Raw genomic sequence first — 26,264 nt, 5'->3', positions numbered from 1 at the left:
AAAAACTAAGCATGAACCTCCACCCCTATACCCCCATCCCTAAACCTAGTTCTCACTGGGTGTAAGCAGATCATACAAAAATGTACAGTACAAATTAGATTGTGTGAATTCATACAAATTCACCAATTCGCCAAAATGCAAACTAGTTACAAACTGCCGTGAGATTGTGTTGTACTTTTCTCATAAATGTCAAGATTTTCTTTGAATAACTTCAATTTCAGTCTGACATTTTAGTACGATCCCATTAAGCTATGTTTGCCAGAACTACTTTGGTCAGGTACAAGATGTGAAAGAAAGCCTACTGGGGTTCTACTGTCAATTAAGACATTAAGGTTGCTGTGCAACTGCTGCTTAACAATCACAGGTCTTAATTTGGGAATTCTCCTGGGCTTGACCAACCTTGCTGATAGAGAGATTTCAGGCATGTTTTGACATGAGATGTGCTAATAGCCCCTGAGTAAGGACTAGCGGAGGAGAGGTTTATGTAAGTTTGTTTGTCGAGGTGAAGGACTGGAAGACGTAAGAGACAAGTTCAAACACTCAGAAAAAAAAGGTCCAAAACAGATGACTAGGATGGTATACTTTCAAAAGGTACACCTTTGTACCTTATTTACACATAAAGGGTGCACATTAGTACCTTTAAGGAGCATATTAGTACCTATATGGTATATATTGGGACCTTTTGAAAGGGTACCGCCCCAATGACAGCTTTAGTGCCATTTTCTCAGAGAGTGCACATAGCCATTGGTGCTCTCCATTTCATGGCATTTCCACTGCTAATGTCACCTAGCACAGCTGTATGAATGAAAACAAATACAGGATGTGATGTTCAGAACCACAAACAGACAGAGTCTCCTCAACAGGGTCAAGTGCTTCCACTCAGCTCTGGCTCACTGAATGGACTTTCTCGATCACTGAGTTATTGAACCCAGCGGAAAACTTTAAGTCTAGTTGAATAAAAAAATATGATGATACCATGCAGAGCAATTCTACAAGATCAAAATGATTAAAGGAGTAAAGCAGTATTAAGAAACGTATCTGCATATTAAACGATTTTGAGACCTATTCAAACAGACTTCCCAGTTGCCTTATTTGCTTTTGCACAGCAGTCTGTTTGGCTTTGTCTGATTTCGCTGAGGCTTTCCATAAGCCCAAACACATCCTTTCAGCCAGATAAAATAAAGCATGAGGCTCTACAAGGTTTGTACTCTGCCGCCAGGCATTGAGCAAGTGAACCTGAAGAAAGACTTTGAGTCAAGTCTGCTTCTACAAGAAACAATCACAAGTGACACTGTCCACAAACGCTGAGGTCCTCCTGGTTAGTCTCACTAGGTTACATCATGCGGAGAGCTACATACCCCTGAGTCTATAGGCAGCTGAATACAGCTCAGCTGGCCATGCAAATCGTCCTTCTTGGTTACTTCCTATAGTGGACACGTGTTAGGATTTTAACACACAGAGCGAAAAGGTAAGAAAGGGGAAAAAGCATAAAAAAGTGTTAGAAAATTGACAAAAGACAAAATTATGAGAAATTGTACTCCCACATTTCATTTAATACTTCTGTTGAAGTAAAAATCAATGCATTTTGGGTGGAGTTTAGGCTGTTAGCATGCTCGGTACAGTGAGTTTGTGGAGTCGATGCACCTCTTGATGGAAATAACATCACCACATTTATTTCCATCAAGAGGTGCATGAGGTGATCTTTGGTCAAGAGCTTGTATTGACAATGCAAGAGTCAAGCACTCTGTAAAGTCTGCTTCAGAACATCCCAAATACTTTAAATGAATTTAAGGTCTGGACTCAGAGGTGCCAATTCATGAGTGAAAATTATTCTTTTACAATTTAGGGGGGTTGCTGGGGATATTATATTATATTATATTATATTATATTATATTATATTATATTATATTATATTATATTATATTATATTATATTATATTATATTATATTATATTTATTTTATTATAAATAATACATGCATTGATGGTGGCATAGTTACATAATTACACTACCAATCAAAAGTTTGGGGTCAGTAATATTTTTTAAATACTTTTATTTAGCAATGATATATTGAATTGATCAGTAAAAACACTGTTTTAGAAAATTCTATTGCTTAAATAAATAAATAAAAAACAGTTCCATCAAAATATTAAGCCGCACAAATGATTTCAATATTAATAGCACCAATTAAGCATATATATTAGATTGATTTTTGAAGGATCATGTGAAACTGAAGACTGAGAGAAGATCATATGACTCCAGTCAGTGGCAGCTCAAAACTCAGCTTTGCCATCACAGAAATAAATTACATTTTAAAATATATTTAACAAGTTATTTACACAATATTACTGTTTTTTTTTTGTTTTTTTTGTTTTTTTTTAAATCAAATAAATGCAGCCTTGGTGAGAATAAGAAACAATTTCCTTTTTTAAAAATCATACCAACCCCAAACTGATTAGAAGTGTACAGTATAGTTGACCTATAGGTGCCACTGCAAAGATGGATGCAAAGTAAGTAGTAAGATAATGCTCACTGTAATGCTCACTGAACACGCTGACATTTAATCTGACATGATCCGAACAAGACTGTCTGTTTACAGCAGTGCGACTATGTGAAGCTTTTTGCTTCAGTGGACGGGACATTACGCTGTTGAGGGGAAATTCAACCTGGTGCTTGATCTCTCTGCTTCACACGCGTCATTCACCCACCAGTTTCCCCAGCAACCCTGACGCACTGAAAAGTTCGACCAACTAAAAATAAACATGAAGTTTGCAGAAAAAGATGTAAGGTTAAAATATTAAGTCAACAGTGTTCGTCAGTAGTACGGGAAAGCGGTTACATCAGTTGGGATGAGATTATAATATCTGATGCACTTAGCAAAGGTAAAGGCAGATAGGGGTCAGCTGAGTGCGGGCTATCCTCTCTAATTTAAGAGTGGATAGTTGATTTTGAAGGCTTCTGAGCAACATAATTTCCTCTAAACTGCCATGACGCAGTATAAAAGATATTTCTATCTGGCAGGCAGGCACAGGAGAGACACGCTCATCTTTTAGAGAGGGGAAAAAAAGCGAAAAACTGAGCTCCGTCCAGATATCACCTTCTCTCATGTTGACTAAAAGTCTGTGTCTGCTCATCCAAACTCTTTCACCACCATTAGTCAAATTAAAATGAATGACAAGCCAATTTTCAATTACGTGATTTGCTGCTCCTTTTGTTGTTGCTCTAATGAGGTGCAACAGAAAAAGCACTTTAAGATTTTTGATTCATAGTTCGTTATTCTAACAATGATTTTGCTCGATGGAACAATCAATCAAAATCTAGAGCTACTTTTTTTTCATTAAAAGTTTTTACGAATACTAGATTTACAATAACATTAATCATGAGTTAACGGTTTTGCATCCACTAAAAAGATAAACAACAAAAGTTTTATTTTCAATAGTTCATCATACCTCATACCGTACAAATAAAGGTGATCAAATCCTAGATTTTTTTGCACTGCATACACACGCCATCCTGCATGAATCGGTTTGTCTCTTTCCAAAGAGACAGTAATAAAACAAGCCCTCCACCCAAAATGATACATAGGTATAACATTTATATCTCTGATTTATCCTGAGCCTGGCCATTTTTGTGTGTGTGTCTGTCTTTCTGTCAGAGAAGAATGGCTGCTATGCATTGGGAGATAAGTTGTCTCATAAGATCATGGAAAAAGAAGGCGATAAAGCAAAAGAATGAAGGAAGGAGGATGAGAAGGAGCGCTCATGGGCGAGCATGAGTGTGGAGTAGGTACTCAGAGGTGTAAAGTCCAGGGGTCAGAAAGTAAAAGTCCTGCCATATATGTTTATTCCACCCATGAAAAACTGTGCTAATTAGCAAATCCAGGTTACCACTTTTACTTTACTTTGAACCTGGACTTTACACCTCTGTAGGTACTATTATACACAGAACAAGAAACTCATCACTTCTAGTTGAATAAATAATACTACATAGTGTCCTAACCAGGCACAAAGCGACAAAGCAACAAGCTTTCCAAGTGTCTGTCTTAACCAGTTGTGACAATGACACTATGTTTTGTTAGTTGCTTCTGTACTTCTATGACACAAAGTCCCATTTCAGGTTTCTCAGCAGCCATCTTGGAAATGCTCCCAGGCAGCTATTTTCTAATCTAGACTATTTATCTACTTAAATAAGAAAGACCAAAATCTCCAAAGCTGTTTGTCAAGATAACGTATCCATAACATATTTTTAAATCAACAATAAAGACAAAAATAGTATTGTATATTTAACATTTTAGCTCAAATTATGAATTTAGCTCAAATGACATACTATACACTATGCACTTAAACTACACAGTATGTACTCTATAGCCTAGTGTATGATATTTTCCACACTTTCTTAAATAACTACCTCTTCAAAGAGCACTTTTTAAGGCCCGTTCACACCAAGGATGATATAGTATATAAAATGATAAATATAAAGTTTTAATAATCATTCTAAATTCTTTGAGAATAGGGAAGTCCATGCCACAGTTATAACAATAATGACGGAGAAGAATGATATCATTGGAATCACTTCCAGAATTTTTTTTCCAGCTGGAGAGTTATGAAAACATTGACAGCCAATCAGAATCCATCCAACTTTAAAGATCTTGAACATTAAAGGTTGCACATGCTACTGCAGCGCACACTTGTAATTGTGCATTGGTATGGACAGTATAGTTATTATAGTTATCGATCTTAGTGTGAACGTGACTTTTATTGTTGGGATTTTTTTAACGTGAGCACACTACTCACAGTATTTTTACCACAAAATAGCATATAAAGGTGCATAAGTATGCAACTTAGGACACACCTACATTTTTTATATTACGTTGGTCCGGTTAAACTACATTTTAAGTAAAAAAAAGTTGAAAGGAAAGACTTCTATTCTTCACAGCTGCTGTTTAACCATTATTATTTCTCCCGTTCACCCCAATATACTGGCTAACTTCAGAATAGCATACTAGCGTACAACTCTTAGAATTTATGCCATAGGAGTAGGATGCTAGTATACTTTTCTGAAAATAAACCACTATCTCTTTTAAGTGGTTTTGTGCTTCATATCCCTGCCCACATGAAATCACTGGACCAAAATCGCTCTTCACATATAATAAACCTCAAAAAAGGATGGGAAGATATTGATAAAAAAGTTTTACATGGCAAATTATATGACAAATCCTTCAAGTACCTCAGAGAAAATCATAAAAAGGCTGCTGATCAGTCATGAAAATTCAAGGTACATGTTCTTAGTTTCACACTCTTATGTGGAGTGGAGTGTGAGAAAGCACGCAAACAGATTGGCTGTGATTTTGTTGCATCAAGCGGCATTTTTTTCTTTCAGCCTCGACAGAAAAATTGCTTAAATTCACTTGAATCTTGTCACATCGTGACTGTTTAGGACATAGTGTTAGACGAAGGGGACAGGAGAGAGCTAGAGGAGAAAGAGAGAAGAAAGATATGGTGTTGGATTATGTGCTAGACTCTAAAGAACAAAAAGGAGAAGACAGACTGTCAAAGTGAATGGGGGGGAAAAAAGAGGATGAAAGTGTTCAGGCTAGTTTGGAGAATGGCTTTACCTCTGTTTGGAATCCCTCGACTAAGATGGCCACCAACAGGTTGAACAGGACATAGTTTCCAAAAGTCATGAGGGCGATGAAGTACAGAGCAGCCACTGGAGAGGTGGAGGCCATCCCATTATACAGTACCTTATTCCAGTCCTCCTGAGTCAATATCTGATGAACATCAACATATTAGACAAACATCAGCAACAAATACACAATCAAATTGTTATTTACACTCATGTTCAAAGTTATGTAAGATTTTTTTGAAAGAAGTTTCTGAAAGTAGGCTGCATTTATTTGATTAAAAAAACAGTAAAAAAACGCAATATTGTGAATTGTCAATACTGTTTTCTGTATAATTTTTTAACAATAATTTTTCATTGTTAGTTGATGTTAACGAATGTAAACAAACTGTCATTTTTTATCAATTTAATGCATCATTGCTTAATAAAAGTATTAATTTCTTACAAAAAATACTGACTCCAACATTTTGAACATGTACATGTGTTTGAAATGTGCTTCATATGACCATCTATAATTATTTGGGATCACAAAACATGTTGGATCTGTATTTAGTGATGTCCACTTGTGATCGGATTACAAAAGATGGATGAAAAGTTGCCTGATTGGAATAGCAGTTTGTGTAAAATGCAAGAATCTTGCCTGAAAAACTGTAACAATGGCCCACAGCAAAGAGTCAAAGTTCTTGCGGTCAGGTAGAGTGTCTCCATCTCTCTCAGAACCGAATTTACATCCAAACAGGTGCATGCCTAGAATACTGTAAAACAATTAAAAAATACAGTTAAAGGAAAAATAAATGGACAGAAAACAGTACATTCAAACTGCAGAAAATTATCTCTAATCTTGCCTGAAAATGAATATGAAAAGCATAAGCAGCATGCAGAAGGTGGCCACGTTGTCCATGGTCTTCATCAGGACCACCAGCTGCCTCTGTAGGGCGGGCATGAAGCGAACCAACTTCAACACCCGCATGAGTCTGAAGGTCCGCAGCACCGATAAACCTCCTCCCTGCTGACCAACAATTTCCCAGACGCTGTCAACACATATAAACACACAGATCTGACTATCTACGCAGAAGGCATAAGAAGGACAATGCTTAAACATATCCCGACTACCATAGTTACTCTTTTGAGGGGAGAAATCCAATAGATTGGGTTATTTCTTGAAAGAAAAACAATCCAACGTGTTTCGGTGCGGTGTTAGAGCAGTTTGTTGCATTTCAAAGTAGGCAAAAAATACCACCAGCTAATTGAATATAAGCTATCTCAAATAGTAAATATTGGCTTAAATAAAGCAGAATGACAATTTCATTATATGTAAAGGTACTGCATATTTTTTTGAGTAAGGATGTGTTAAATTGATAGTAAAAGTGACAGCAAAGTCTTTATACGGTTTAAAAAAATATATATTTTTCCAATACATGCTGTTCTTTTGAACTTTTCATTCACCAAAAACTTCATGGTTTCCACAAAAAAAAAAAAAAAATTAAGCAGCACTGTACTGTTGCTTGGGCAACCAATTCAGCATATTAGAATGATTTCGGAAGGATCACGTGACAATATAATATTTTAAATTGTAATAATATTACTGTTTTGACTATGTTTGGTCAAATAAATGCAGTCTAGGTGAGCATAAGAGACTTAAGAAAGAAAAAGAAAAAAACGTACCAACCCAAAACTTTTGAATGGTAGTGTATGCAGATTCACAAAACATCACATTCCAATTATTATTTTACTTTCTATTAAATAATTAAATAATATTTGATGTTTCATCATTTTGTTCATTTAAAAAAAGCTGCTTATTTTGTGCTTGTTACATATTTGTTTTACCATCAAAGGATGATTGCGTTACTATGGTAACCAGTGCCCCCCCCCCACACACACGTTAAACCACGCCCCCAGAATAGTGCGTGTTGGTGACTGTGTCTATGCAACATGATGAGCATTAATAAATGCAAGAAACCATCATAACATCGTACCATGCCAAATCTTTTGCTTGTTGAGAAGTCTTAGTATATGCTAATTTATGGCAGTTGTGAATGAATGGGCGTGAAATTGCAGCATTCATCAAGACAGCTGACAGTCATCAGACTGAACAGGCAACAGATGTCCCATCATTCAATAATAGCTGCATTCTGTCTGGCTGTCACTGTTGTGATATAACACACTGCCAGTGTGCATTTTCAGAAATGAAGATGAACATCAATAAACAGTGATGCAGGCAGCGTTATTATTGTAACACACATTTAAAAGTTCTAAGAAAGGAATGAGGATGAGAATGTATACCTGATTACTACAATAATGCCGTCAAAGATATTGTAAGGGTTCTTGATGTAGCCGAATGGACCATAGACCAGCATTTTTAGGAGCATCTCCAGCGCAAACAAACTGGTGAAGACGATATTACTGATTTCCAGAGCATTTGTCAACTCGTCAGGCTGAAAAAGAAAAAAAGAGAGAGAAGAAGATAAAAACCCAGACTATCACAGAGATGCGCCATATCAGTACAGTTGCGAAGGTCACATCAATAATTGCAAGATGAACTGCTTACAAATATGATGATTTTGAAAACAGTGCTCCTAGCACTCATTTGAAAATGAAATATAAAAAGAAAAGAAGGAGGGAAGGCTGTTCATAAGGACACACATTTTCATTAAAACATTATTTTATTGAGCAAATACAGTCTCTGAAAAAGAATAACAAATTTCAGCAGTGAAATATGGGCAATTCTTTTACTTGCATCCCCATCATTTTTTGTGCCATGGGTTATTAAAAATAACACATTTTGACTTTAACTTATTTTGGTTGTTTGAAGGTCACAACAGCCTTGAAACACTCTTACCATGCCTTCATCATTTATTTTTGACATCTTTGAGTTTGTGACATCATATCCTGTTGCAGGGTCTAAAGTAATTTGAGGGTTGCATCGATAGTTTTTTTTTTCTTTCTTTTTTTGATGCCAATACCGATACCTATATTTGAACTCTCTTTTGAACTTTCTTTTTTGAACTCTTGCCATTAACTCTTAAATGCACAAGTGTTTCGTCCAATCATCATTACATATTTAGGTTTTTAGCGACCCGGATCTATATCTAACACGGATGAACCTCTAACTGCCGTAATAGTATTAAGCTCTCCTGATAATTATATAATAATAATTACAAAAGAATAAAATAAACCATATTTCAAATTAGATCAATTTAAGCAGATGTTTTAGCCATCATTACTGTCATCGTCAGAGCTCATTTCCCCAATATATTAAACATCTGGCTCATATTTGCGATCTCAGCCATATTCTTTTAACTATCGCTTTCAACGTTTTTAAAATTAATATTTTGATCGCTGACAGCTTCTTCACCAGATCCACCATCAAGTGAGACTAATATTTGATTGCGTACAGTACTCGCTCTACAGTAAATAGTTGAGCCATTTCAAGTTTTGCTGATTATACTTGTGTATTATTTTGTTTTATACCCGCGGTAATTATGATATAAGACATTGCCACTTTTAAGAATAAAAGTGTATTGCACTCATCAATTATTGTTGTGCAGAAAAAATATACGAACACTATCACATTCCTTGGGTCGCTACTAGTGACCCAATACACTATTTACAAAAAAAACTAATTAGAAAACAGACATTCTTTTATAATTGGAGCACTAAGAAAGTTTATGTCTACTGTGATTTTATAAAATGAATGAGGGGAAGAGTAGTAAATGATGTCCTAGGTCGATAAAGACCACTTTGATCACGTTTTAAATTAGCAAAGTTCAAAAACACATGCATTAAGTTATAGTACAGTATCTTATTGCTGCATCAAATAATTTTCAATGAACATGTATTGGATCAATTTAACATTTAACAGGCCAACATTACAAGAGAGGCACAAAAGCACGAAACAAAAAATTTAATTATTTAACCCAGAGAAAAAAAAAGCGTTTTTTAATATCTGCCTTTTTCATTAATCAAAAATCGGTGGCTAATACATCGGTGCATCTGAAAAAAAACACAAAATACACTTCGAAGATATTGCAAAATGCAAGAAAATGGAAATGCATTTTTTTAGAGGTTGTCTCAATGCATGTATCTCTATAGACCATCCGAAACAGCTACAGACTACAGATCTCCAGGCGTGTCACTCTTCGGTCTGCTTGGCTATTTGATACAAAAACTCGCAAAGCATTTGAAAATAATAAGTTACATAAGAAAAATATATTCTAAAAACATACGAATCTTCTCAACTCCAAAGGGCCTGAGCCATATTTTGATATCATTTAATTAAACAGAACACAGACTCACACTTTCATGGCTTCATATTTCCTAACAGATAACGTTGCAGACTGTGCTAATTAAACAAACTTGGGATTAACTTTTTGACATCATAAACACTAAGTTTCTCATTGTTCCTTTGTTTTATCAGAGCACATTGTCTCGAATGACTGGAAGCTGAACTTAAAATTCAGATGCAGGTGAACTAAAAAGAAAGAACAGCAGATTCCCTGGTGTAATTTATGTAGTTGATAGTTCGGTATGCAGAGAAAAAAATATTTTATTTATTTATTTTTATGAGGCAGGGGTGAATTGAAGGAGAGACATATGGGCCGGTTCATATTTCGCTTGGTTTTTTTTTTTTTTTTTTTTTTTTTTTTTCGATTGTAAAAATGAGACTGGGCAAGAGACCCAGCACGCATAACACATTCTTGAAACATCACAGCTAGCTGGGTTTAATGAACAGAGTCTTAAACGCCTGAAAACAAAACACAACATCCCCAAGCACGCAACTATTTGCCTATGAAAACTAACAGTGATTTTAAGAGAGAGACATTTAGACAGGTCACCGAACTTCAGAGCTTTAAATGATGACAAAAAACTATGTAGCCACTCTAATTGTTTTACTGAGATGATTGTTTCCGCAAAGTAATGAGGAAAAAATACAATTACATACTGTGCATGAAATGAAAAATAACATCTATATTAGCTAATAGAATTAAATGTAATCTAATCAGATTTAGAAGTGGTCCGTGGAGCACGATGATGAAGTGTGGGGCTATTTGTGGTGTTTCACAGAGGTAGGGAAGAAAGCCAGCAGTTTTTCTTTTTTTCTTTTTTTAGCTGTTTCTGGATCTGAGCAGCCGAGGGTTGGGCACCGTCTACCCAGCAGGAGCTTGCACTTGGACTCTTCATTGGGTGAGGCCCTTCAGTTCAAATCAGGACCACTTGTGGGAAGAGTACATCACACACCAGTCTCTGCAGGAGTGATTTTTCCGGGAACGGCAAGGCTGAAGACTAACGCTGAACTCTTTGAAAGGGTTTTGATTCACGAAACATCAGACGTTAATTTTTTTTCTCCGTTTTTTACTTTCTATGTCTAGAATATCTAAAAAATTATGGAGCCCCTTTAGAGGGACATGGTGATAGTAGTAGTTTAAAAAAAAAAAAAAAGCAATCAAGTGAGCAATCAAAATCGAACCAAGTGTGAATGCACCCCGAGTTTTCCCCCGAGAAATGTTGTGATCGCTCATAAAACTTTTGCGGTTAATATATTAAAATATAATTTTTCCTTCCATCTCATATTTTTTTTCCATCACCATGTCCTCTTAGGAGCTTCAGAAAAAAATAAAGGTTATTTTGAGCCTAATATGTGTTATTTTACTTAAAGGAATAGTTCACTTCAAGAATATCGGTAACCAGACAGTTGATGTACCCAATTGACTTCCATAGTAGGAAAAAAATACTATGGAAGTCAATGGGGTACATCAACTGTTTGGTTACCGACATTCTTCAATATATATATATATATATATGTGTGTGTGTGTGTGTTTTTTTTTTTTTTTTTGAAGAAAGAAATTCATACAGGTTTGAAACAACTTGAGAGTGAGTAATGACATAATTTTCATTTTGAAGTGAACTATTCCTTTAAAAGGTTCAAAAATACTATGTTAAGACGGTGTTGGTGTGAAACATCCAGACAGGGAGCTCAGACAAGCCTGAACTTCAGACCCCTCTTCAAATGAACTGCTCTTAAAAGGCCATATCTCACCAGCTGCACTCCGCTATCAGCTGCTGCTCATTCCAGCACATAGCAAATGCGAGATCACTGTCCCTTTATCTAATTATACAGCTCCAATAAACAATGCACTGTGCATGGGAAACATACAGGTATAAGCTAGGGTGCACACACAACAGTTGAGATTGTAATAAATAAATCAGAATTGTGTGAACAGCAGAAACCACATGTAATCTGATCTTTTCTATTCTGATTTGAGCCACTTCCATGGTCCTAAATCACATACAAGTCTGATGTTTTGCAAAGTGACCTTAGTCTGAACAGTCATCGGAATTCATGTGACTTTTACATCGCTCTATAGATCAACATTTGTCACAATTCTCCACTGATGGGAGTTACTATAAAAGATTTTACCTACTAGTTGTTCTTCGGTCACTTTGTGAATATAGAAGAAGGCAGCAAAGTTAGTCAGTGGAGGGATGGTCAGCTGATATACTCAGGAGTATTACAGTGACAGCTCTATTCAAGAAAAACGTGGAAAAACTGTATGAGAAAAACATTGCTCTCCTCATCCTTGTCTGCTTCCTCCTTATCACCTGCGGCACATCAGCTTATAAATGAACATGTAAATGCTGACTTCAGTATAACCTCTGTGTTTACTGCATAATTCCGTGCTGCGTGCCGACTTTGTCATTGCTCTTTTGCGGATGTGGTTCAGTTCAGGATCGTGACCTGTTCACACTCGAATCTGATATTGGCCACATTTAAAAAACATAATGTGAAATAAATAAATAAATAATAATAATCAGATATGAGCAATAAATAAGAATGGACCACCAAGACTTGCGCTGAGAACGTAGCCTTAGAGACCCCTGATGGGTCATTGTTTTCAGTTGTCACTGGTGGAAGCTGAAGAGGTTGTTCTCTTCTTAGGAAAGCTTTACAGTGCTCATATGTATAAAAAAAAAAAAAAAAAAAAAACTTCCCTTGGCAAAAGCACCACTGTGGTGGCCACTTCCCAAGTATGAGATATGTGTTTCCTCATTACCAACAATGACGAGTATATGCTTTATATCCAGTGAAACAAAGAAATTGTTCGAAATCATTTAAACCCATGACGAGCAGTTGAGATCGTTTCATTGAAGCATAAACTAGCTGGTCTCATTTCCTCTCATTATGTAAACCTCATTATGGCTCAAATGGCTTTTAGACAAGCTAAAAGTTCACCACATGTTCACCACATAACGGTTTGAATAGCCTAAAACAACTAAGTAAGATAAATAAGTAAATAAATGCTTGAGGTGGATGTGCAGTGGACAAAATACTGACATTTTAAAGACCCCACAAGATTTTCTATTGGGACAGGAAGTTGGGGTTGCATATCGCAAAGGGCTCATATATTTCATTTTTTCCTAACACAAATTATTGATAATTTTTGCATTTGGTTAAACCCATGCAGTTAAACACCCACATATGTGCTCTGATCTGAGGATAGGAGCTCATTGCTGTATTAGCAATAATAACTAGGCCAAACTATCATTACAAAGATTGTGTGAAGTCCCTAGGCAAGTCCTGAAACAAAGTAAGCCACCCTCTGTATTCATTAACTTTCATAGCCAGAGCAACAATAACCATTATGCCCCAATAGCACATCAGGAAGGGAAAGGAAGAAAAGGGGCAGCGTGGGAGGAAGAGGTTGAAAGACACATTGAGAGAGAGAGAGATTCCCAGCAGAGATGCTTGTTGAGATTGTGTACCGGGTTAATGAGTGGTTTGGAATTGTGTGGAATTTTCTCGTGTCCCTGAATGAGGGCTCAGTTCTTTATTCATGAACAACACAGGGTGAGGGATAAGACATGTCAATTTGAACAGTAACATCCTCCTCTCTAAACTATGAACCAGACCTACACCGCCAGTCCGCAGGGAAACTTAAATGAATTCATAGCGCATGTAAGATTAAGAGCTTAAAAAAAGTTCACCTACAAGTATGTCAACAAGATACTTGAGCTGGAAAACAGGGTATAGATAAACATGGTACGCGACACATACTGTAGCATCTCCTACACCACAACATGAGGATGAGAAGTTGAAAATGTTTGAAATCTGTCAATATTCCAAACAGCAATATTCCTATGAGGCACAACATTTCATATTCAGAGAAGGGATAATCACATCACTACTTTTTGCCACAGCTGCCAATTAGGGTGGCCATACGTCCGGATTTTGGCCGGACAGTCCAGATTTTAAGCCCCCTGTCCGGCGCAGCCTCAAGCCAGACACTCATTTGTCCTCCTTTTTGGAGTTGCGCTAAATCAGCTAAAAAAAAAAAAAACGCTCTAGAATCTTAGCAGCATAGCATAGCGTCTAATGCCGTAAGATCTCTGGTCAAACAAATTATTGACTGAAAGTGGTGTCAAATAAATATCTGATATATCATTGGTTAAAACCGTAAACAAGTCCACGTACTGGCTACTGTACGTCATATCGTTAACATGCCAAAACGTCAGACCTCATTTAATCCGGAATGGACAAAAGAACACGAATTTGGCCTTGCTGACCCTAGAGGTGCTGTTGTCGCCTGAGCTGCTGCAGAGGGTGAACTTCTTTCTTAAGAACTGAAATGTGTATTTATTTATTTTTCGCATTCATTATTTCACTTTTTTGCCTCTTCTGTTACACATAGGTCTACATCAAGATATATCGTAGATCAAATTGTCTGGCAATGAATAGAGTAGGCTATTTCAGAATCACTGTATCATGATACCATCGATATGATGGACAAAATTGTATTGTAGTTGAGAGTACACCAGAGTCCTATGCAATTATTCTTGCCTCACTAAAGTGTCCTCCTTTTTGGTGTTATGGAAATGGCCACCCTACTGTCAATAGCCAGTGACTTTACCACTTTAAATTTACCAGCCATAAATATTTTTTTTACCAGCCATGAAAGTTTTTGCAAGTCAAGTTTTTCAGTCAAGAGCAGTGAGTAATTTTTCTTTGCCTTTTGTTGTTTGATTAACATTAAGGACAGATGGCAGCAGGTATATTAGGCTGCTGTCACTTTAAGAGCTAATGCACGGATCCAATATACTGAAACGTTTTTTTTTTCTCAACTGTTCATGTTCACTTAAGACATAACTGACTATGTTTACAAGGATACTCGCCAATACGGGCATTTTCAAGCGCAAGATGGCGTGAAAGGTTTTAATTCAGTATTCGCGCACTGTCTGATGCGGATTTATAGACACGCTTCGAATGTTTGCGCACATAAAACTTCCCACACAGCGAGTAGCGAATTGAGTTCCCTTTCACGTCTTCTTGCGCTTGAGTATTTAAATTGGCAAGGCTTAAACTTTCGGGACGATGCAGCACTTGCCCGTCAACTGTCCCGACCGTCGTTCACATTTGTTCACGTTCATGTTCTGACAACATTGCATAGAAATATTACCGTCAACTGGCATCGTTTCATATACTCACAAACACCGAATTTTACTCACATTTGGCCCTTGGCTAGTGTTAATTTTAGGCCCTGGTTGTATGGGTGCAATATTATGGGAGGCAAATATCCCTTTTTGGATAAAACAGTTGACAGATATATTGCTCGAAATGGAAGGGAAAAAGCAGCAACGCCAAGAACTAAACGAAACAGAATGGGCTGAGGAGCTTTTGAACAACTTGGGCTAAAGGTAGAATGTGAAATCTAATGGAAAAGAGAGATGGAGATGTGCCTGTGGATTTATTTTTAACCTCTAAAATAAAAAGCACACACTTCAGCTCTGTAAATAGCTGCCATGTGGTCAAGTTTTGTGTGGTTTTCATGCGTAAGATCAAGCGATCAACATGTCTCCTCTCCAAGAAACACAGAGCGGGGTCTGGAAGGAGGCTGCACAGAACACTGCTCAGATCAATGTAGCAAAACCTCTTCTGCCTGTTTTTCTCAGTCATTCACATATTCCCCCCTTTGGCTACATTCTGTGAAACCCCACTTGATCTTAACTTCATCCAGCAATGTGTGATTTTTCCATCTGTACCGCACAATGGAATAACAAAACTGGACAACACAGCATTTCATAATGTTTTGAACCCTACTAGCAACATTTTAAGCCCAGGATTGGCAAACAAAGCTAGAATTGTTGCAGTCGAGAGCTTCTTCTTCATTCCAAAGTGGGTTTAAAAAGTAATGCAGGATGTCAGAGATTGGAAGAGAGGAGCACAGACAAGTATGAAAGACAATAGGGCAATAGAAGCTTCAGGAATGAACAGATGCAATTAGCCAGATTGGAAGTTTTATGGGGATCAGAAAACCCAAGTGACCTTATGCATCCAAATTCTTGCTCTATCTCAGTCTCCAATTCTCCAGATGGACTGCGCCGTAAAGACGACGTTCACTGCCAGAATTCCCCGGGAGTTTACAGGGAACAAAACGAGAGGAGAGACAAAAGAAGCAGAAGTCCTGAGGGGGAGAGGAATGCCATCCGTGTGTTGTTGTTTGTCTGTGAGTGTGCGCTAGCTTCTTTCAGGCTACAGCAAACAACGAAGGAGAGTATAGACAATGGAAAGCACTAGATCCCATTTCCGTTACAGGTCCACCATACTCGCACGCTAAAATATACTGTACATTACCGTTGTTTATTTTAAGAAAGGAATAATTTTATTCAGAAAGTAAGCATTACACTGATCAGTAAAAACACTTATAATGTTACAAAAAATATCTATTTAAAATAGAAGCTGTTTTTATGACCTTACTATTCGTCTAAGAATCCTGAAAAAAATAATTCTCACAAAAACATATTAAACAGCGCAGCTATTTTCAATATTGATAACAATAAGAAATGTTTATTGAGCACCAAATCAGCATATTAAAATTATTTCTGAAGGATCATGTGACACTGAAGACTGGGGTAATGGCTGCTGAAAATATTACTGTTTTTACTGTATTTGTGGTCAAATAAATGCAGTCTCTCTGACTCAAAACTTTTGAATAGTAGTTTACCTCCATCCAGGGTCAAAGTCAGGGGGGGACAAATGAGGAACATTGCTCCCGCCTGGTGTCCCCCAAAATTTCATCCAGTGAATTCATGTGATGACTCTATATCTAATAAAACACATTCACGTTTGGTAGGGTGGTCACTTGAGCTCACAAGGTAGAGAACCAAAAATTCTTACATTGCCCGCATATTCGCTCCTGGATGCCAGCAGACGCTCCCATTTATTTCATATTTTTTTGAATAACTCTCAAATTACCAGAATAAATCATTCTAATCAGAGTCAGTGTTGATAAATGTTGTTTTCTTGTCTGAGAATCAACCATTTTCTGTGAAAAATACAAAACTCTATATCACTTTATCATCCTTCAAAGTTGCAATGTCTCATAAAATACTGATAATTTTCCTAGTTGTTCATGTCAAAGCCCTGAGTTATGACTTCAATCACGAGCGAGGGGGGCATGAACCGTGGTGTGTGCTCTCCAAAGGATCTGGAAGACTGAGGCATGCGAGCACACTGTGTAAACACAGTACAATGAATTTCAGATGTGTGCCAGTTGCCCTTTTTCTTCAGTGCAGCCCTCAGACTCGTGCTCATTCTCTAGTATGGTGAATTACCCCTAAAATGCTAAACAACAAAAACATGCTGCATACAGAAAGTCTTGCATTCCGTAATACTGCAGGAAAGGGCAGTTGGGGCAGAGTGGTATATTATGTGTTGAAAAAATATAAATATGACATACACTATGTTCAAAAGTTGGGGGTCGATAAGATTTGTTATAAAGTTTTTGAAAGAAGTCTCTTATGCTCAACAAGGCTGTATTTATTTGATCAAAAATACAGTAAAAACATGAATATTGTGAAATAATATTATAATAATAAAAAAAAAGCTTCCTACGTTAATATATTTCAATATATTTCAATAAAGCTGAATTTTCCGCAGCCATTACTCCCGTCTTTAGTGTCACATGATCCTTCAAAAATCATTTTAATATGCTGATTTGCTGATCTTATTATTATCGATGTTAAAAATAGTTGTGCTGCTTAATATTTTTTAGAAAACCAAGATACATTTTTTTTTTCATGATTCTTTGATGAATGGAAAGTTCAATAGAACAGCATTTATTTAAAATAGAAATATTTTGTAGCATTACAAATGTCTTTACTGTCTACTTTTGATAAATTTAATGCATCCTTGCTGAGTAGAAATATTATTTAAAACAAAAATCGTACTGACCCCAAACTTTTGAACAGTAGTGTATAAAGTCTGATTTATTAGATTTACAAGCACAATTACATTTAAATACACAATTGTGAGATATGAAGATAGTTACGAGAAATCATGACAATTGTGAGATAAAGTAGCAATAATTTTGAGGTATGAAGCCATGTAGTGATATATAAAGATGCAATTACTTGGAATTAAAATAGAGGCAAAAGGTTTCCAGATATCAAATCAGTGAGAACAGCATAGAGACATGCACTAACCTGGTCATGAAACTCGATGCCCATGCTTAGTGTGTTAATGAGAATGGCGATCATTATTCCTCGTCCGAAATACTTGCTGTCCACGATCTTACGGAAAGTGTCGCACACCAGCCTCCAGAAATGGACCACCTTTGCTGCTCGAGCTCCTAATGCAAACTTCTTCTTTTTGTTGGGATCTCTGCTGTCCCGATAATGGGCATCCTGTGTGAACTCATACACGCCCTCACTGTCAGAGTCTGCCGTCTCATTTCCATCCATTCCCTCTGAGTCGTTTCCCATCGATTTGGCACAATACGGACACGTCTCAGGGTCAAAGGTCAGAGTGGTTTCTAAGTTTGGGCCACTGCTATTCATGAGGGCATCCTTGCAGACTATCTTGCCTGAAATGTATAAGACAGAAATACATCAGAAAAAAAATATGCATAGACAGATGTCTATCATCTATCTATCTATCTATCTATCTATCTATCTATCTATCTATCTATCTATCTATCTATCTATCTATCTATCTATCTATCTATCTATCTATCTATCTATCTATCTATCTATCTATCTATCTGTCTAATGTTAATTTTAACATTGAAATGTTCATTTTCAATGTTAAAATTTTAAATAAAAACACTTAATTTGATATAATAGTTGGAATATGCAAAAATATGCACATCAAATAAAATAATGTAAGGTGTATTGTAACAGTAAGTACCACTACAGATCACAGTTTTTTTTTTATGGTTTTTGTTTATGGTCGGTTTATTGTTTTTCAATTTTCAGCAATTCTGGCAAAATTTGTTGGATGCCTTTAAATATTTTGCAAAACAAAATATTTAAAAATATATGTATTTATTTGTAAAGAATCACATAACATATAATCATAATTTCTACAAACACTTTAATTTTCTTGAATTGCATTTTTTATTCATTTATTACACATTTTAATTTGCTTTAATAGCTGAAAATTGCAAAACTATGTACATCACATCAAAGGATGAAAGGTTGAGAGAGAACAAACTGAACAAACTGATGCCAAACTTATTGATTTGCTTTGAATAATCTTTTAATATATATATATATATTTTTTTTTTTTATGAGAAAAATTAAATACGTTAATTTTAAGTTTCTAACTAGATTATCGAATAGACATCTCAGGGTTGAATTTCCAGCAAATGTAACTATATTATATAGTATTACCATGATTATAATATGAATAAAATATTAAATTACTCATACAGTGCTTTTTGTTCATACCGCCCAGTCTTACTCTAAACTCATGTGTGTCGCACATTCAGCTCAAGTAATTCCATTTAAAATCCATTTACCAGGAGGACCTTGTGTCTCCACCAGGCACTGTGAGGTGTTGATGGGAATTGGGGGTATGTTTAGGTTGGTAAGGACATTAGCAGTACAACTGCTTCCTCCTGGCTCCAGGATTCTCTGTCTGAGCTGCTCTAAGGCCAGAGATGACTGTAACGTGGGGTAGTTCTTATGTACTGGAGCTGCAAATGGCACTGAGTTCCTCTTATATGACTGGAGCACCGTGGGAGAAGGTGAGGGGCCGAAGCGCAGCGGTTCAAGGTGGCCCGCAACCTGATAAACACTATGCATAGATTCTGCACAGCTTGGGACCAAAGACCCACAAAAGGGCTCCTGCTGAGGGATAATGACCGGTAGCATAAGACGCCCAGAGCTGTTGACATTGCCACTCTGGGAACCGTTGTCCACCTCTCTGCCCCCATCGGTTCGGACACTTCCATTGCCCAGATGGTAGTGATGGTGGAGGTGATGGTGATGATGGTGCATGACGTGTCGGACGGATCCCTGGCGCTGCTTCTGCCGACGTCTTTTCGTAGCGGGCGGTTCCAGCGGTGGAGAAGCGCATATCCGCAGCCCTGCCCTACGACCGGCGACCCGGATGAGGTGGCAGATTTGTCGGATGCCTTTGCGGATAATGTGGACCAGGTACTTGAGCAGCTCATCATAGCAGCTTCCTGGCTCAGAGAAGCTATTCAGCGTGCTGGCGTTGGACCTGAAGCGCACTCTCTGCTCCTTCATAAGCTGACTCTCCCGTTGCTTGGTCTCAGAGAACTGCGTCGCTATGACAACTAGACAAAGGTTGATCATGAAGAACGAGCCCACCTGAAAAACAGTGGAGGGAGTGGAGTAGACCATGAACGGAGAGAGCTTCACTGCTCATTAACAACATTGTTACTGTAACAACGAGAAAGGATGGCATGACAAAAATAGCAAGTATAAAATCAATGGTTATTTTCTGTGCTAACAGGATTTGAAATTAACAGATTGGAAGTTCAGAACAACGCCAAAGACTTACTTTCTTCTGTGTAACACAAGAAAAAACATTTTGAGAAATGTTTCAGTGTTTTTTGTCCATACAATGGCAGTCAGACATGTTTTGCTTACCAACATTCTTCAAAATCTTTTCTTTTGTGTTCTGTAGAAGGAATTCGTACATGTTTGGATAGACATGAGGGTGAGTAAACGATGGCAGAAATTTCATTTTTTGGTGAATTTTCCTTTTAACTACCCCTAAATGCCTATCATGTACATATTTAAACAGTTTTGTCTCCATTACTATCACAATCCTACCCTGGAAATCCAGAGATCTCACTAGATCACAAGTTGAATTTGCTCAGCGAGTTTACTCTGGTGCAGCTCGGATACAAGGGCATATTTAATGAGCATCATTACTCGACACCAATCACATTGGGTTATCTGATATAGGCGGGCCAAAGGCGAGCTAAACAGATGACGACAGCGCTGTGACATCGAAGTCATTAGTAAACATAGCAAGATGACTATGGATGAACACCAGTTGTTTGAAACGGCTTTGGCCGCTACAATGAACTAGTTAGACTGGGCTTTTTATCAAAAAGAGGAACAGAAGATGGCGCTCGAATCGTTCCTTTGCAAGAAGGGCGTTTTTGCTGTTTTGCCGCCCAGATATGGCAAGAGTCTAATCTACCAGTTAGCTCCGCTGGTAGCTGATCGAATGGGGCTTGTTGTGATTGGTCGTAGTGTTATCCAATTGAGTGCAGTGAGATTTTCAAATGCATGCTTGGTGCCGCCCCTCGAGCTGGCCGATTTTCATTAGTCGATGCCAGGCCATTAATATTTCAGATTTAGGTCTGGATTTCCAGGCTATCACAATCCATTAGCTAGGCTTAAACAAAACATGATTCATTACATGTCATAGACATATACAACTGCACCTACTTTCTCTTGTCTTTGTCTAGTGAGCTATCTAAGTTTGTCTGACGCATACAGTTACACCAGAGACAGTATAGGGTAGTCTGCCTGGTCAGGTATCACTCTCATAAATGTGTCCTGGTCTGCCCAGCTCAGTCCAAAGTCACTCACTATTATCAGGAGGATGAAGTAGATGAAGTTGTAGAAGGAGTGTGAATCCATAACAAAGTACATGATGTCCACCCAGCCCTCCAGAGTAATAACCTACAGGAAAGAACAGAAGTGATTCAGTGCATCTTATGCAGTTATACACATGAGAGGAAGTTTATAAAATACATTATTTTTATATAAAACTATTTTTACTCGAACTCTAGATACCGATTATCAACCTCAAGTGTGAAAAAAGCATTGGTAGGTGCCTCGTTTCAATACAGTGACATGCAAACTAAAAGCATAAATAATCTCTGATTATTTGCCCCCATGATCAGTTTTCGTTTCTGTACTCTGTACTTTCTGTAGCATGCATAATTAGGTCAACAATACAGATATATTTTGCTCAGGGGGGACACCTTACCCAGCATGCACTCTTCATTCCCTTTGATTAATCTGTCACAGATTAGGGAGAAACAGGGAAAGGCAAAACCGGAAAGGAGAGGCACTTTGCTTGCTATTTACAGGGCAATTGGGTGTGCTAGCAGGATGAAGGGCTGCCAGACAGCTAATTCATTTTTAGATACTAAAAATTAAGCGCCTAGCCACAGAATTGGCCGCTTGCAAAAGGAACATTAAGTCATCGGGCCATTCCACAGTTCAGTACATGACAGTCTTCTAAATATTTAATAGATTTCTATTTTGATGTGTTGTAAACATGAGAAGTGAACGTTTAATTCAATTTGAGATTAGAATCAGTGGGCTCATACTGTCAGATGTAGAATAATTAAAACCTTATCAACGTTTTGTGATAAAAAAAAACGCACAAAAAATTAATACAGACCGCTGATCCCTGCAATTGTCTTCAAGCCAGACTCTAAAAGAGCTAATCTAAAATCCCAGGGCAAATAAGCTTTAATATTTAAAGGCGTTTAAAATATCACTGAACGGTCAGGGAAACTGAGGTAAGCACATTTGGGTTCAAGATTTCTCTTTAGTCTCAGTTTGGATTAATCAGTGAATTACATATGTCACTGTTGGATCAAACTGCCTCAGATTTTGATGGCTGTATGAAGCCATATCTTTACATTAAACTGTAAATTGTAGGAAAGCACTGATATTGGCCGATGAGCCTAATAATAATTTTCATCTTTTGGCTGCTATTAAAATTCTTTACTTTTTAGTGAAAATCAAATAAATCAGTAAATAAATCAATGGAATAGTTTTAAATGCTACAAGTAATTAGGAATCACAGCATTATAATGTACAGTGCAGTATGAAAAAATGGGCATTCACTTTTGGTAAAGATTATATTTTAACAGTGTTATTAAATTATATGTGTTTTAGAGACTAATTTGAGCATTAGATGATGTCAGTGGTAATATAAATGGAAAAATGAGCACAATTAAATTTTCAGTATCAAATCTCTAATACCGGATTACAACCAATATGGTAACAATATATTGTGCAACCTGACTAAACTGTCATATTAAGGCATTTGTAAGTGTTTTATAGGTCTTTGTATAAGTCTTCATAGCATCATCAATAAAAGAAGACATATGACAGACCTGAAAGATGGCAATCCAGGCATAACCAATGTTGTCAAAGTTTATGGCCCCCTTGAAGGGATTGACCTCTCCAGCAGAACAGTTGGTGTAATACTTGTTCCAGTTGACGCAGGTGGTGTTGTCTGTGCTATTGTAAGCTGCCATGTCCAGCTGGCACTGTCGACCCTCCTCATGGAGCGTGGGGATGGAGGTGCACAGGCGCATGCCATTCTCCCGTGGTTGAGAACAGATAAATGGGTTTTCATCATCGTTTTCTGTGTGGTAGTACTTGTGCAAGTCTAGACTGGTAGGCCTGTACAAAAGATAACAACACGAGTCACGTTTTATCAGCAGAGATTGTTTTAATCTATAATTATTTCTTGAAGTGATAGTTCATGCAAAAATTTTAAATGTAATTACTTGTTTCATGACATTCCAAACTCATATAACCTTCTTGTTTTTAGAGAAAACAAAATGACACATTTTGAAAAATGTATTTATTACGATGAAAGGGCAGTGAGGCTTTCAAGCTTCAAAAATGGCACACAGAACTCAAAAGTACAAATTAAGTATCATAAACGTGGTCCGTACCACTCTTCCACTATATTTACAGTGTTTTACATTACCTTAATGTGATGAACATACTAAAATCTTTAGGTTGGATCATTGAGTCAGTGAAATTAACTGAATTAATCATTCAGACCGGTTACGTGAACTGGATCAACCAGGTAATTGAGAATATCCATGTCAGAAGAATGATTGGCCTCACTCTAGATTAGGGTTCAATTCTCACTATTAACTAGTACTATTATGACTTTCAACTCAATAAACTCCTATTTACTGCTTATTAACAGTTAGTAAGGTAGTTGTTAAGTTTAGGTATTGGGTAGGATTAAGGGATGTAAAACATGGTCATGCAAAATTAGGCATTAATATATGCTTTATAAGTACTAATAAACAGCCAATATCCTAGTGATATGCATACTGATAAGCAAATAGTTAATAGTGAGAATTGGACCCTAAACTAAAGTGTTACTGAATGATTAGTTCATGAAAAACAAAACATTTTGGTATGTGCCTCACACAAATCGTACTATGCTTCAGAAAACTTGGAATGTAGTGTTTCAGTCATATACAGTATACCACTTTTATGATTCTTTTTATAATTTGTTTGTCATTTTCCAGCTTGACAGCTCTAGTCATTAGCAATCATTTAAGTGCAGCAACTGGCCAGGATATTTGTATCCCACAAAAGTATGCAATGCATAGACACACAGTTCAGACATTTCATGCAAATAAATCAAATGTGCACTGAGCAATAACTAAGCCAATGAAGACTTCAGTGCTCAGCCTCAGTTTCTCCTAGGGTTGGGAAAACACCCATTTAAGCAGCAGTCAGGCTGCAGCGAGATCAACGGTAACTATCTCCAGAAGAAAAGCGATTGAGCAAGGCCTAGCTTTAATGGCGTTTGGCTCTGACACTGGATAATTGGGCCGTCTGTCAACACAAATTCACCTCAGAGAGAAAGTGCCAAGGCGAATTAGCTGCACAAGTACCTTCAATTACACATTGGGACAAATCCTAGCCTTCCAAAAGAACCCTGCCCCTTGAAATATTTATTTCTTAAGAGCAATTTAACAGCAGTTTAAGACCGTCTTAATGTTACATAATCACAGCTTCAAGCCAATCTCTGTGAGGCAGCCGATTCCTTAAAAATGCAATGCCAGGCCGTGAATCCATGGGGTCTAATTCATGCTCTTAGTGCAATGATAGCTGTGGGGTTTACAAAGCTAGATAGTAAACAAAACGAATTGATTCATGGTTGAGAATTTATGGAAGTAGTAATGACGAAAGTAGTTCATTTTTTAGGATTCATTAAATATAAGATAGTGTCTGCTACATGGTTATTGTTATGCATTTCTGGAAGGAAATCACTTCCAATGGGCCCTGTGTGACCCTTTTTGACATTTGCGGACATTTCATTTCATGCAAAATCTAGCTTTATTTGTGCCCAAAAGAGTAAGGGTAAGTTGTGTAACATAAAATGGACAACACACTAATACTAAAGTAAATAAATAGCAATAAATAAAATAAAAAGTTTTGCTATCAAATTGCTATCTAGACAGATAGATATACAGATTTGTACAGATAGACAGGTTTGTTTTTGTTCATTTATGCATTGCTCGTTATAGTTTTCAATATGTAGGCCCATTTGAATAGATCTGGTGTTGACATTTGGCCTTTCATCATTACAATAATGTGCTTTCACATTATAACCCTCATCATTTCATGACTCCTGAGGTTACTTGTAAATGATTATCGTGACCTTGATACTAAAGCCCATGCCATCACACTCACAGGGAGAAGTTTTCAGGGAGGAAGCAGCGGTTGCGGAGGAGCCCGGCCCACAACTGGACTCCCACAATCCCAAAGATGAAGAAAACAAAGAAGCAAAGCAGCAGCACATTGCCCAGCATGGGGAGAGTGTCCAGCAGAAGCGTCACCAGGATTCTCATACCTGCAACACAATGAAAGAGCAACTGTAGTATTATTTCATCCCTCACACACACACAAACAAGCATTATTATAATAAAAAGATCCTGCCACAAGCATATTGCTCTCATTAAACATATGAAACTATAGTGCTATAATGCACTGAACAAACTGTTGCTCCATTTCACGGTTATGGAGGCTCATTGTAGACCTACAGTACGATTGTTCATATGTGCCAGTAAAAATCTCTGCTGATATCCAGTTTTTCAGACACTGTTGTCCTGGCTTCTCCCATATATCTGCCCTGTGTCAAACCACAATGCCAGCTGACTGAAGCATAAATGATGGAAATGATTTCCTGTTCAGGGTTTGGCAGGTAATTGGTGGAGCAGGGTAATCCAGCCGGTAGCCTGCAGTCTGTGGGTGATAACTGTGGCCGGCTGCTATTTCAACATTTGGAGGAAGAGTGAGTGGCGATAAGCAGTGAGGCATTAACAGGAATGAATGACAATAGAAGATCCGTGTCATCACATAAAATGGCTCTGTGCTGTGTGGGTTTACAGAGCTCAGTATTGTGCAGATGCTGCATTTTCTCAAAGCCGTCCTCTTCGAGATGGGTTTTAGCCCCTTAAATTCACTCTTCACTAATGAGACGCCCTGATAGAAACACGGCCTCAAAATATTTTTGTGTCGGGGGAAGTTAGGAAACGCAGTGCCGTTTTGCGAGTGTTTATCAGCGTGTATCTATTAACTTGTAATTAGGAAGTGGTGAG

The 26,264-nt window shown here is 37.3% G+C and overlaps 1 protein-coding gene across 3 annotated transcripts in view; it reads right to left on the bottom strand.

Annotated features, from left to right (window-relative positions):
- Positions 1–26,264, bottom strand: part of cacna1g (calcium channel, voltage-dependent, T type, alpha 1G subunit) — a 211,292-nt gene that overhangs the window by 73,595 nt on the left and 111,433 nt on the right. For 2 of the 3 annotated variants that reach the window (XM_079851287.1, XM_079851288.1), the window contains exons 6-14: positions 25,357–25,516; positions 23,019–23,310; positions 21,472–21,564; positions 19,416–20,232; positions 18,100–18,479; positions 7,906–8,057; positions 6,468–6,653; positions 6,263–6,377; positions 5,615–5,770 (exon numbers count right to left, since the gene is read on the bottom strand). In XM_079851287.1, the coding sequence (XP_079707413.1) occupies positions 5,615–5,770; positions 6,263–6,377; positions 6,468–6,653; positions 7,906–8,057; positions 18,100–18,479; positions 19,416–20,232; positions 21,472–21,564; positions 23,019–23,310; positions 25,357–25,516 (2,351 nt within the window). Of the gene's footprint in view, positions 1–1,358; positions 1,425–5,614; positions 5,771–6,262; positions 6,378–6,467; positions 6,654–7,905; positions 8,058–18,099; positions 18,480–19,415; positions 20,233–21,471; positions 21,565–23,018; positions 23,311–25,356; positions 25,517–26,264 lie in introns of all 3 variants that reach the window. The other variant, XM_079851286.1, reaches the window with a different exon arrangement.

This window comes from Squalius cephalus (assembly GCF_949319135.1).
Source record: "Squalius cephalus genome assembly, chromosome: 19".
NCBI classification, from domain to species: domain Eukaryota; kingdom Metazoa; phylum Chordata; class Actinopteri; order Cypriniformes; family Leuciscidae; genus Squalius; species Squalius cephalus.
This window is presented reverse-complemented; position numbering and strand designations above follow the sequence as displayed.